Below are 14,036 nucleotides of genomic sequence, written 5' to 3' on the forward strand. Positions count from 1 at the left end.
AACAAAAAGTTACTGAGTGCACCTTTAAATATCGATCACATGATGAGACATTCTTCTAATTTTAGGGTAGAAATTAGGATTGGATTTGTGCTGATATAACGTGTGAACTAAAAAACATGCTAGTTGAAATTTTTACCTGAACCTAACACTAGAGAAAAGACACACACACACACACACACACACACACAGAGACGCAACAGAAATCCACTAAGGACCTTTATTTTTAAAAGGGTGTCGTAGCTGTAGCAGGAAGTCAACACTGTTGATTCAAGTTGGAGACCATGCGTGCTGTCACGCTGGCAAGTGATCGTATCCTCAAGTGGAGACTGAACTTTCACTTTACCCTACAAAGTGACAGAAATATACAAACTGGTAATACAACAAGAAGGTAGTATAAAAAGAAAAATCAATCTAAAAGAAAAGAGAGCAGACAACATGGAAGTATGTCAGTTTTAGAAATGTTTAGTCTTAACCTGTCTGGTCATATTATTATTAATTCATCATCACCTATTTTTCATGACAATTTTGGCTTTTACCACATCACATGCTTTAAACCTGTATCTTATTATAGACTGGACTGTGCACTAGTCACCACTGCTTGTTTTGAAAAGCATTCCTTCATATGCAGTTTGATGCAAACATTGCATTGTGTACCCATGGTGTCTGCTTCACGTGTCAGTGACATTTACTGTGTCTTTGAGGACAAAGAGATTTGGTTGTTTCAATGTCCAAATAAAATTTGCTTGATGCTCAGCTGCTAAGATGATGGCACCACAGGAGAGAATGAAAGCCAAGATGCAGGAAAAGACCAAGAAGAAAACAGCTGAAAAATTCACTATTGATCAGTTATTGGAAAAGGTAACATAAGTTCTTATTATTTTAATAAGTTAGTGCCTGCTTTCAGACTGTGATGTGTAGTCTCTCTGTCCTAGACTGAAGAGTGTATAGACAACTTTGACTTTGGCATGGCTAGGCTGTTTTGTGAGCGAGCACTGGACATTGAACCCACTAACCTGACCATCCTGGATGTGCTGGGGAACATATGCGCTGAGCTGGGAGATGTTGAGAAAGCCAAACAGATATCCTTTATCCACACCACCACATTTTGACAGTCTTTGATATACAAATCACTCAATACAGTCAATTGCATTATGTACATGTATACCTGTGCTGTTCACATGGAGCATCTCGTCTTAATTATCCATTTGTTGAAGACAGTATAAGTGTATTTTTGCTTTATGTTCCTTGACAGCAGTGTGCATGTTTCTGAAGGCCATGGAGCTCAGTCCAAATGAGGGCCACAGTAAATACATGTACCTGGGACAGATTCATACAGGCATGGAGGCTGTTCAATACTTTAGTAAAGGAACTGAGGTAATGCTCAACACCATGGACAATCAGGCCAATGAGGCAAGTCATTGCTAAAATAGATTGCATGCATTTTAATGCAGTGTGTAGTATTTTCTGTTACAATACTTTCCTATCCCAGCTTAATACTGTATGCAGTGGCAAATATATATATAAAAACAATGTCTGTAAGTCATTTGTTGGCTGATTTCCCTGAAAAGTGTAAACTACGGCTGTGTTCAAATTATCGATGCCACAATCATCATGTTCAGCTTTCCGATGTGCATATCAATATTATGCAGTACTTTGAGAGTGTAGCCAATCACGTCTATCATGTGATGCAAGTTGGCTGATCACCTGATCAGTAGCAGACCATCACATTTAAATTGGATGAGACTCTTGCTACCACCGGCAAAACTAATATCTAAAATGTATGTGCATTTTGGCATTTGCCTTAACCTGGCAGATGGGAGTAAACCATGACTCATACAAATCAAAATACTGCAAAACTAAAGTACTGCGTAACACTACAAACCTCCATCTACCACTGCATATGTCAAGATAAAGCCGGTGAATTTACCAAAAGTCAGCTACTTTTTGAACAGTGGCTGGTAATTTAACTCATCTTTTCACCGACCTGTACTTTTCGAAACTTGTTCACACCTGTGGCATCGTGAATTTCACATGCGAGGGTGAGTTGCACTATTTATATCAAAGAAATGCAACTGCAGGCTAATATGTCTTTTCACTTGAACTTAACTGCATATTTTGCGCTGCCTATAATCTGTGACACTTCCTGTGTATTTAAATGGCCTGTATGAGTTCTATCAAATTTACTAATTAGTTTCATGTTATGATTATTATATAACTCTTCATATGAATACAAGAACAGTGTGTAGAAGTGAGTTGTATTTGACTTTGTTCAGACTCAAATTGTTAAATCCTAGACAAGGATTTAACAGGAATTATTTTTGAGCCAGAATATTTTATTCTATAGTAAAGGTAGCACAAAACACTTTAAAAGCAGAAAGAACAAAGGGACAATAATAAAAGTAATTTGCTTTTTGGCAACAGAATTCTTTATTTTGCTTTTCTTCTCTTTATGGACCAATTTGATAGATTTTTCCAAACCTGTAATACAGTTTACTATAGACTATTGTTATGCTAAATTATGCTCAGGAAAAATTCAGTCAAAATTAGCCTGTATTGCAATATGTATCATATCGTGTCCTCTGTATCATGATGCATAATCGCTTCGTGACATTGTTGGTGATGTAGGGCTTTACTGGTTGTTTAGATCAGTATTACTATCAGAAATAATTAATAATTATTTCTTTAGTTATTAATTAATATTTAAATTAATTAATTGAATCTAACTCATTAAAACCTCATATGGGGCTCCAGTAAATGTAGTGCGCTACGTTTAGGAGCGGGTTTGGTTATTAGCAATAATTAATAATTATCAAAGGCAATTATAAATTATTAAAATCAACAGAACATGAGAATCAATGTTAGCTTTTTCTAATCCTTTAAATCAACAATTATCAAAGATAATCGTAAATTGTTAACATCGATGAAACATTAATTTAAATGAACACTAGCTTACTGATCATTCAAATTCAACAATCATCAAAGATAATTATCAATTATCAAAAATCAATAGAATATTAATAAGGATTAACATTGACAGGGCACCACCCTGGAATCAGGGACTAATAACCAGATAGTATAACAGTCTCAATATTAGATTGTTTTCTTAGGAAAATCGACATCCGATGAATATCAATTTTCGGGAAAAAAAACAATGAACGAAGGCTTGAATCCGAGCACTGACATCCCGTCAGCAGGACGCAGGTGTATGCAAAAACCAAAACACTTCTCTTTGTAATATAACAAAGTTTATTTATGCAGTAATATCAATTAATAATTAATACAATGCAGTCAATAAACTTCCGACTTACAACTACAAACTAAACAGTGATATGATTAGATATGGAAATCAAAATAATCCTATAACACATGAGGGTGTGTGTGTGAAAGTGTGTGTGTGTGTGTGTGTGTGTGTAAGGAGGGATGCGCATAAAATGGCGGACGTGACTCACGTGGAGAGTATGTCACGTGAGACTTCCGGCCAGGGAATATGACCGTGAATGTGGGCGGAGAGAAACCAGTAAATGGTAGCTTAGGGACAAAGCTGAGCTTTATCACGAAGCTATCTACTAGCCAAAAATGTGTGCCAGAATGTTTGTGAGGGGTCGCGCACGTGCTTGTGTGTGTGTGTGTGTGTGTGTGTGTGGTTAGTACGAAAGAGAGAGAGAGAGAGAGAATTAAGTGACGGCCCCAAAGCCGATTTCGCGATCGTGGGAGAGAAAGCAGCTGTTAGTTTATCACTCAGAGACGCGGTGGACGGCTCATAAACAGTCCCGCATTCTTTGATTCTTTAACGGATAAACTCAGTTTGCCGGTCTCACCCGCGATGCCGAAAATGCACAACAGTCCAATGAGGCTGGACCACAATACAACAAATCAAATTTGTAATAATTAATACCCTGAGTATTAATAACGAGCGGACATGGCGGTCTGTAAACTGTACAAGCAAAAACCTTGAAACACAAGAATAACACACTATAATATTCTATCTCTGCCCAGACGTAAACCTCTTACTTGAATTGCATGAGGATACAGAATGTGTGTTCATCTGTCCTTTAACTCAGACTCGGTTCCTCGAGGCTTGGGTGATGACGGGAGGCCGTTTCCTCGCTCTGTTGGCGGGCGGTACGGCTGCTGATTCTCGGCGGGCTGGCGGAGAAATCAGAAATGTCGACTTGATTGAAGATAGAAGAGAAATCTTTAATCTCTTCACTTCTGCAGGCAAACGGATGAAGATGCGGATTGCTCGGCAGTCTCCTTCGGATCCGTTAGAGTGTTCGGTGGAACACAGAGTAATCTCAACTCGTCCAGCGAGATGGAGATTGTATGGCCACAGTTTCAAGTCGGATGTTACTTCCTTGTGCCACGAGGCTGCACCTGAGAGCAGCGATGAGCTGCGTCTACACACGGCGAGCAAAGTTGCTGGACGCAAATCCCGGAAGCATTTCAGAGGTATTTCTACTCCTGATGATGTCATGGTTGAGGGATGTTCTGTTGTGTGCCTCATCCAATAGGAGTTGAGAGTTCGATTCTTTAGTGAGCAAGGCTTCATGGGATTTGTAGTCTGTTTTGGACTCCCTTTGCTTGATTTTGGCGCGGTATTTATCAGTAAGATTTACGACTTATGTGGGGGCCTGAGTTAGGTTTTACAACTGTGTTAGGCCTGCTTTTGTCTTCTATCTGACTACATGAGGCCCGACAGTGATACCCAGCCCTATTGTAAACACTGTAGCACTGTGGTGCTTTCAAAACATTGTTTTGTTTGTTTGAGCTTCCCAAACACCCCGACACAGCAACATTGGTTCAACCAATAGCATTCAAAACTTATTTGAAAACAAAAAATATTTTTGCAGTTCTGTTTGATTACGCTAGTGGTACAGAAATGACATACTTTAATTAACTGATTATTCGGTTTGCACATATGTATGCACATTTATATTATTGACAGTTGATTTTTTACCTAAAGGACTTGCAAGTAAATGCATATATTGTGTATATTACAGTTACCTAAAGCAGGCAACTAATAATATAAGTGAAGTACTAAGGCGAAATCTCAAGCGTTGAATAGAAAATTATTGCAGTTGCACACATAGTGTCAGTTCAGCAGTTGTACTAGATACAAGTTCTAAGATAAGTCAGTGAGTCATAGTAAGATTAAGCCTCACACAGTGTTAGTTACACAAAAGTAGTTGAGACCACATTTTAACAGAATTTAATTGACTGTCTTTAAGATATAAAAAGATTGTCTTTTTGCTTTGGGTAAAGGATAATTTTTGTTAAAGGTAGCATTGCATTTTCCCAGTGCACAGTGCTTTCTTTGTGTTAATCACTAAGGAAGCTACAGAATCAGGGTAATGTGTTCTAGAAGGAACAGATTTAGCACTTACATAATAGAAGAAGTCATTTTGTCATGCTGAGGCAGTCTCATTTTAAGCCTAAATACTGTATGTGTGGTATTTGTGTGGTTACACAGGGCAGGTAAATGGATTAGTCAGAAGTAGGGTTGTGTCAATACAATCAAATATCGATATATTGCGATTAGCGATGTAACGGTTTCAAGGTTTCACAATATACCTCAGTTTTAGAATGGACGGTTATCATACCGTTTAAATCTTTTCATTGAAGGTATTGCATGAATATAAAACAGATTTTTTCAGAACTTTTCTAAAATCCAGAATCTGCGACATTTACACAGCATCATATACACTTGGCAAGATCAAATAAATCTTTAAATTGCGCCTTCATGTTACATTCGACATGCAGGTGTCGCAAGTGCAGCGCATCATGAGCACATCAGAAGTGCTGCATGAGCAGAGCGCAGCACGAGTGAATCATACAGACATGTCAGAGCCTGAAACTTTATTTCTTCCGCCAAAGTAGTTGAAGTCTGCTGTCTGGGATTACTTTGGTATGTTAAAGACTCACAAAGCACCAACAATGTTGATGGTTACCCAGTCTGTAAAGTTTGTCGCAAAAAGTTTCGGCTCAAGCGTGAAACACTTCAAACCTTAAGCACCATCTTCGTGAGCACCACCCACGGAATTTGCAAAGATGTATATAAGTGGAAATACAGTATACAAGATAATAAATTGTACCCCCTGTTTCATAAAAAACACTAGATTCCATGTAGATTTACATGATTTGTAATGTAGGCTAAAATTATGTTTATGCTTTCTGTCACATTCACAAATGCAGCAAATGGATTTAAGCACTCGTTCAACATTGTTTGTTCATTTGCCTAAGTGCAGCGCAACAGTAGGCCAACAATGTGTTTGATACTGCTAATAATATGTTTTATTTGTAAAACATAGTACTAAATAGGGTTTACAAAGTGCATGGCTTTTGGTGTGTAGGAAATTGATATTGACAATATGTATGCAGGAAATTGACAGTGAAACTGTGGCAGAAAATAGACAGTATTGGACAAAATGCCAATAAATAAACTGCAGATTAATAATATATTGTCAGTAGGTATTGTTTAGAATTAAACTAAATCACAAATGAAACACATTACTGAATGCATACAAATGTATATCTGAAGTGTTAACCTGGGAAATCATTACACATGATTTACAATTTCATAAATCATAAAATAACAATAACAACATATATTTTTTAGTTATAATCATCTGACTACTGTACATGTTGCAAATTCTTTTGTTATTATTGTTTTACCTGTTTGTGATTTGTTCTTTTTTTTTTTTTTTTACCTTGTCGGAATAAGAGTGTCCTGATGTTCAAGATCAAAAGTTAAAGGATTAAAATGTAAGAAATCCAAAATAAAGTTCAAAAATTGGTTATAACTGAAATATTTATCTGTGTGTTTATCAGACATATAACCAAATATTAAACTGCTAATAATATTATCAATGCACCTCAATACCGTGATACCGTAATACCGTGGAAAGTTTTGTGATGGTTATCATATCGTGAAGATGTCATACCGTTACACCCCAAATCGTGATACTTTTTCTCACAATATTGTATCGATACTTAGATCCATGTATCGTGGAATATCGTGATATTTTCAGTGCAGTCAGAGACACTACTATGAGGCACGAAAGAGTCAAACTGATCCTGTAGGATTCACGGTTTCTTTCACTGACATGCTGGACTTCTCTCACGCGTTTGGATCTAGGGTTGGACAAAAATATTGATTTTCTTTTTTTTGTTATTAACAATTTTATTGATTCCAAAAATAAAACATACAAACACAACATAAAAAAATGGAATGAATTATTAACATTATCACCCCCCCCCCAACCCCCCAAACCCCCCAAACATGCAGTACTGTGGTCACCAACAATTAAATCATCAATATAAAATAAATACAAAAAATACATAAAAAAACAAGATATACATTCAAACAAAATCAATAAAACACATACCCAACTAAACTACAAATCCCTCTCCACAGCCATTCCCTGAGAACCATCCAAAAAAGCCAAATAACCCCCCCACTTCTTGACAAACAAATCCTATTTCTCCAGCCTTCTAAAAAACATCTACTCTAACTCCACCACCTCGCCCATCTCCCGGCACCATTCCCTAAATGAGAGTGCCCCAGCCGACTTCCATCCCCTGAGGATGATTTTTTTTATCATGACTCCGGCTAGGACCCAACTTTTTAAATAACTGTCCCCAATGTCCAGAGTCATCCCATCACCCAGGATACAGAGTCTGGGGCTAAATGAAAGTTCAGTGTTCAACACCTCACTCATAAAGTTCTGAACCCTCAACCAAAATTCTTGGATCTTTATACATCACCAAAATACATGTATTGTGTCCCCGTCTTCTGTTTGGCACTGCCAGCAGGTGGGTGTGTCTTTAAGACCCAACCTATACAAACAATAGGGGGTCGAGTAGAACCGATGCAAAATCTTTTACTGCATTAGACGGACCCTTGCATCTCTAGATGCAGACTTGATGCTTTTTAGGATCCTGGCCCACACTCTCTCCTCCAATACCAAGTTTAAATCCTTCTCCCATTATCTCTTGAGAGAAGACGAAACTCTATCCCCCAGACTCTGAATCAACAGGAAGTAATACACTGATGCTTCATGACCTTTCCCAAAAGCCCCTCAAGGTTATCTCAGAATCAAGATAATTTTTTTGCTCAGTCGTCAATTTAGGGAGAACTAATGGTTCCACAAAGTTTCTAATATCTTCATAAGTAGACGAAGATTTGGAACTGTAAAGATCAATATAGAATTCTTTAAAAGCATTATTAATATCAATGGCTGAGGTAAAAATTTCACCACCAGCAGATTTCACTGAGGGAATGGTAGACAAAGACTCTCTCTGCATTATATACAGTATCTAGCCAAAAGTTTTCCTGCTTTGTCACCTGACTCAAAGTATGACTGTCTTGCCCTGAATAACCAAAACTCTACTTTCTGCGACAAAATAGTATTATATCTGTATTTCAGTCGGGTCAATTCTCTGAGGCCATCAGACGACATTCGGTGCTTCAGCTCTGCTTCAGCACTTTTAATAGTCCCTATCAACTCCATGAGTTCTCGTGCTTTAGATTTTTTGATGAATGAGGCATACCATATGATCTGACCCCTAAGAACAGCCTTAATTGCCTCCCAAGCCTCGGCCACCAAGGATACTGAGGACCAGTTGGTCTCCATATAAACACTGATTTCAGCCTTTAACATTTGTTGGAAATCAGGATTTTGCAAAAGCGATACATTCAAGTGCCAACTATATGATTTCTTTTTCTCTGTATGTGGCAACATCTCTAAACTCACCAGGGCATGATCTGAGACTAAAATGTTTCCAGTTGAGCAGTCAACAACAGATGGAATGAGGGATTTAGATATAAAAAAAAAAATCTGTTCTAGAATAAATCTTAAGAACTGATGAAAAAAATGTATAATCCCTACCAGATTGATTCAAATGTCGCCAGATATCTACAAGACCAAGATTTTTACACATCTTGTTAAGTGTCACTGTTGCTCTAGGGGGCTTACACACTTTTGCTTCACTATGATCTAGGATTGAGTCCATCGATAAATTAAAGTCTCCTCCCAATATTATATCATGAGGGGAACCAACGGTTTGCAACATCCCTTCAAAATCTATAAAAAAGCCCCCCTGCTCTTACTTGAGCCAGCACTAAAGAAAACATGTCCACCCCATATCTTCCCAAATTTTTCAGCTTCCTGTGAGGAAAGATGCGTTTCTTGAAGAAACACTATATCACATTTCTTATGCTTAAGAAAAGAAATAACCGTCCTTCTTTTTATGGGGTGCCCCAACCCATTCACATTCCATGTGGAGAGAGATAACCCATTCACATTAACATTTGACATTTGATATAATAGAAAAAAATTAATTGTGTGTCAAAAGCAAGATTATACAGACCACATTTCCCATTAATGCAACAATCAAACCCCGAACTTCCCCCCGAACAAAACAAACAGAAAAAAGAAAAACGTGCACGACAGCGCCAACTTGGCGTCAATCCCTCTAAACTCAAAGAGTCCATGTATGCATGCGAGAACCCCCGCGATAACTTTGCCGTCGGATTGCTCAAGTCCGGTGCTTCTGCACAGGTTTTGTGAGGCAAAATTATATAATAGAAAATACACTGTAAAACAAACTCCAGCCAATAGGCAGAATAAACACAAAGAACATGTAGATTCATTCACAAAACTGTCCTGAAGGTGTGTTCCTCCACAAAACAAACTCCTGCTGATATAAAGCCGTTCAGTTTCCTCGGACGGACAGACAATTGTTCAGTGAGCCAGCAGTTATGAGTTCAGCAGATGATGTAATCATTCTAATGTCCCTTAAAAATATTCCACAAAAACAAACTCCCGCCAACAGGAGTTGTAAGCACAAAAAAAAAAAACGATCAGATTCATCCACAGCTGTCCCGAAGGGGTATTATTCCACAAAACAAACTCCAGCCACTAGGCGGAGCCAGCACATAAAGAAACAAAACAGGCATTCCAGTTCCTCGGATGATTCACTCGGAGGCCACCTAAAAAAAATACATCATGACTTACTCAGTCCGACAACTTTATAAAAGACGTCCTTTATGTGAGCATGTAAATATTTTGCGGTCATCCATAGTGTCCATTCTCAATCTGGCCGGGAACTTCAGTGTAAAAGCGATCTTCCATCAATGCAAAGGTTTCTTGGAGTGTCATGCCACAAACAAACTCCAGGCGCCAGGCGGAGCCAACGCAGAAAGAAACAAAAATGGCGCCCAGCTTCCTCAGACAATCGAGACACTGAACAGCGAGATAGTCCACTCACATAAGAAATGCCCAATGGTTTACTCACCCATAGTTTGTATGAAGGCCAGTGCCTTTTCAGGGCATAAAAATACTTTGCTGCCATCCTTGGTGTCTATTCTCAGTTTGGCCGGAAACATCAGTGCAAAAGCGATCTTCCGTTGAAGTAAGAGTTTCTTACATTCCTTGAACCGATCGCGTTTCTCTCTTGTCGCATTCGCAAAGTCCGTGAACAAGAAAATATTGTGATCCTTCCAAGAAAGCTTTCCTTTGCTCCTCGCCTGGCGCAACACGAGATCTTTATCGGATGATCTCAGAAATTTGACCAGAATCGATCGGGGGCCTGTCTGCCCCAGCAGATCTGTGAGCCGGGACTCTGTGAGCTTGCTCGATTTCCAGCTTATGGCCTGCCATGTCAAGCAGACTCGGGAAGAACTCGTCCAGGAATTTCACCATATCTCTGCCCTCTTCATGCTCAGGAATTCCAACAATTCGTATGTTATTCCTTTGGTTCATATTTTCGAAATGTTCAAGTTTTCCCAAAATGTGTTCCAAGTCTATTTTTCATGCGGGCGGATTAGCGGATAATTCCCTTTCCGATGATTCCAGTTTATCGATTAGTTTTTCAACATCTGTCACTCTTGTGACCAATTCAGAGAATTTTGTTTCCATCGCCGTAATCGATCGACGTATTACAGCGAGATCCTCCAAGTCAGCAACAACCTTCGTCAGCATCACCGAGATGTTGGACAGTTGACGCTGGATTTCATCTCCCGACGTGCCTTCCAAATCAAGTCCCCGGCTCGCAGTCCCATCAGAGGCCTCAGCTTGAACATGTAAGTGTCTTTTAATGTCTCCAGAGTCTGAGGATTTTGACTTTTTTGCTATGTTTTCCTCAAAGAATAAATATGTAATTGGATGTATCGAATCTCACCGGTTATAACACGCTCACACGTCTGCTCCTCGCATGGCGTCATGTGACCCCCCAAAATATTGATTTTCTACTTAATCTTCATTTGTACGATCCCATTGTCGATTCTTGAAATGCCAAGATCGCTCTTTCTTTCTATCTGCAATCCCCAACAATCAGATGTGCATATACTTCCCATTTGCCACAAAAATGTCTGTGATTAGCCACTGGTTGTTTTTTTTTAGATTTCATTCATCAGTGTTTGAATGGTGTAATTGCATAGAAGTTCAGCACCGAGATCTTTTCACTGTATGCTGGAAGTAAAAGTTTTGCCTCTTTCTGTGTAATGTGAAGACTAGATCCAAGCAAACCATTTGTTGTTTAACAATATCTACTTTAATATACTTTCTGTTCTATAAAGTCAGTTATTTATCAAAAACAACAAAAGAAACATTTAACATTTAATTCTAATCACACACAGCATGGATGCTGCAAAGAAGCCATTCGACCAAACAAACACTACTTTCAAAGTCCCTGCCACAGGTCTTAAAGAAACTTACATTTAAAAAAAGCTAAAATGTCACCAAAATGATGAAAAACAAATGATAAATTAAAATGTGTAAAATTGATATGTTCGTAATTTAACACGTTAGAAGGTCCCCTCTGTAATGAATAACAGCATCAGCTGAAAGAGAATTTCTTTCATACTGTATGCAAGCAAAATGGACATTATAACTGAACTATATAACTAATTTCAAATTAATTGAAATTAAAAGCTAAACCTAACCATGATAATGTGATGTATCGCAGTATATAGAATCGTGACATGTATCGCAATATGTGAGGTGGCTGGCGATACTTAGCCCTAGTCAGAAGGACAGATGTGTGATGTTCCTCTCAGAGGATAGCTATTGAAAACCAGTTGGTCACTGACATTGTTTCACCTCAAAGCACACTGTAATCAATTGAAATGGCCTCACAGGCAAGTCCTGCCTTGCATACATGTCTGTGTATTGGATTCCAATACTCTGAGTAATGCTCTAATCATTGGGACTACATGAGTAAGTCCTACAGGTTCAGTATTCTAAATGACAGGCAGTGTCATTGTCTTTGGCGAGAATTGTGCCCATTTAAACAAAAAGGATAAGGAGGCTAATGAATGTCTTTTGTTATATATGCAGTTCAATCCTTCAACATTAGAGGGCAGTGAGACTTAAGCAGACAGAGTGTTGAGTGTTGTGTGATAGATTATGTTTTAGTGCTGATTTTCAGTCTTTACACTGCAATATTGTTTTTATTTTATTTTATTGATTTATTTTTATTTCCTATTCACACTCATGTCGTTCCAAACCTGTATGGTGTTACTTTTTCCCCCATGGAACACAATGGGAATACAATTTTGGTCTGTTCCTCAAATACTTTGAAGACTTGGATTATAGGACAGTACTCATATGGACTGCTTTTAGGGTGCTTTTATGGTGTTTGTTTATTTTTATTTTTTTTCTATTTGGAGATTGACAGATGTGGTAACTAGTCGTATATGGAAAAGAGCTGAGTGAAGATTCTGCCTTTGTTTTTAAAGGCTTTGAATTAATGACACTGGGGTAAGTAAATAATGTCAACATTTTCATTTTGGGTTGAAATATTTGTTAAAGCTATTGAAGACAACTGCGAATCTGTTCCCTAATAGGCTAATGCATTTGGAGCAGCTGCCTTCCCCTCTGAAGGTGCTGTCACAAAGAAGGACGTGTCTGTGGCCTTCTGTTCCATCGCTGAGATCTTCTTCACTGATCTCTAGTAAATATTTATCTATTTTTCTGACATATCCTGGCTCTCTCCCTCAACGTATATCCTTCTATGTTTACCGTGGCCTTTTTCTCTCCTTTCATTTCTTAACCTCTTTGGCTTTCTGTGCCTGATGAGTTTATATGATGCCCCCCCGCCCGCCCCCAAACACACACAAACACACACAAAGACATACCTGGGATGCTGCAGACTGGCGCCCATCTGCCTGAGACCTGCAGAAAAGATCTAATCACAGACTGGTTGGTTGTGGATGAAGAGAGGGAGAGGAATGGGAATTCAGGATGAGCGTAATGGTAGGTGAGAGATGAAAGTAGATTTGGATTGGAGATGTGCTCGGTGTTGATTGCTGAGTATCTTGGCACAGTGCGACATCATTCTAACACACTAACCTGGTGCCGTTCAAAGCAGCAGGGAAAGGTCAGGTTTATTGGTTATATGTTAGCATCATATCATCTCACACATGGATGAACATTGGAAAGGTACAACAGCAGCCTCTAGCAAAGTACAGTACATCTCTATGCTTTATTTATTGTTCTATGGCTGTACATGTTTATTATTGTGGCCCGCTGTCATTTTTAATGTTTCTTTTGGTCGACCATTGAGGGCCCCCTCTCACCTCGGGCCTTAGGGCAGCTGCCCACCCTGCCCTCCCTCTAGTTACGCCCTTGGGTCTCATTCAGTAACCATGCATATGCAATTATTTGTATGTAAAACCTGGTGACTCAATCATGATACATCAAAAAGTTTGTGCTTGTGGTATTTTTTTTTTTATTTTAATAAAACAATTTAATAATAGCATTTTTAATAAAAAACAATTGTAAAATTTAGAACAAATTCCAATCTTATGTATGCAAGAATCACAGACTCCTGGTGGCCTTAGAAATATGGAATATGTTAAGCTGAAATGTTTTTATGTATATACACACACACACACACACACACACACACACACACACACTACCGGTCAAAACTTTTGAAACACTTGACTGAAATATTTCTCATGATCTTAAAAATGTTTTGATCTGAAGGCGTATGCTTAAATGTTTGAAATTCGTTTTGTAGACAAAAATATA

The 14,036-nt window shown here is 38.4% G+C and overlaps 1 protein-coding gene across 1 annotated transcript in view; it reads left to right on the plus strand.

Annotated features, from left to right (window-relative positions):
* The first annotated feature begins 281 nt into the window (after positions 1-281).
* Positions 282-14,036, plus strand: part of LOC127453411 (uncharacterized) — a 205,747-nt gene continuing 191,992 nt past the window's right edge. The window contains exons 1-6 of the mRNA XM_051719730.1: positions 282-299; positions 393-441; positions 755-858; positions 933-1,082; positions 1,264-1,410; positions 12,848-12,954. Coding sequence (XP_051575690.1) covers positions 282-299; positions 393-441; positions 755-858; positions 933-1,082; positions 1,264-1,410; positions 12,848-12,954 — 575 coding nt within the window. The remainder of the gene's footprint in view (positions 300-392; positions 442-754; positions 859-932; positions 1,083-1,263; positions 1,411-12,847; positions 12,955-14,036) is intronic.

Source organism: Myxocyprinus asiaticus, chromosome 15, assembly GCF_019703515.2.
Source record: "Myxocyprinus asiaticus isolate MX2 ecotype Aquarium Trade chromosome 15, UBuf_Myxa_2, whole genome shotgun sequence".
Classification (NCBI taxonomy): domain Eukaryota; kingdom Metazoa; phylum Chordata; class Actinopteri; order Cypriniformes; family Catostomidae; genus Myxocyprinus; species Myxocyprinus asiaticus.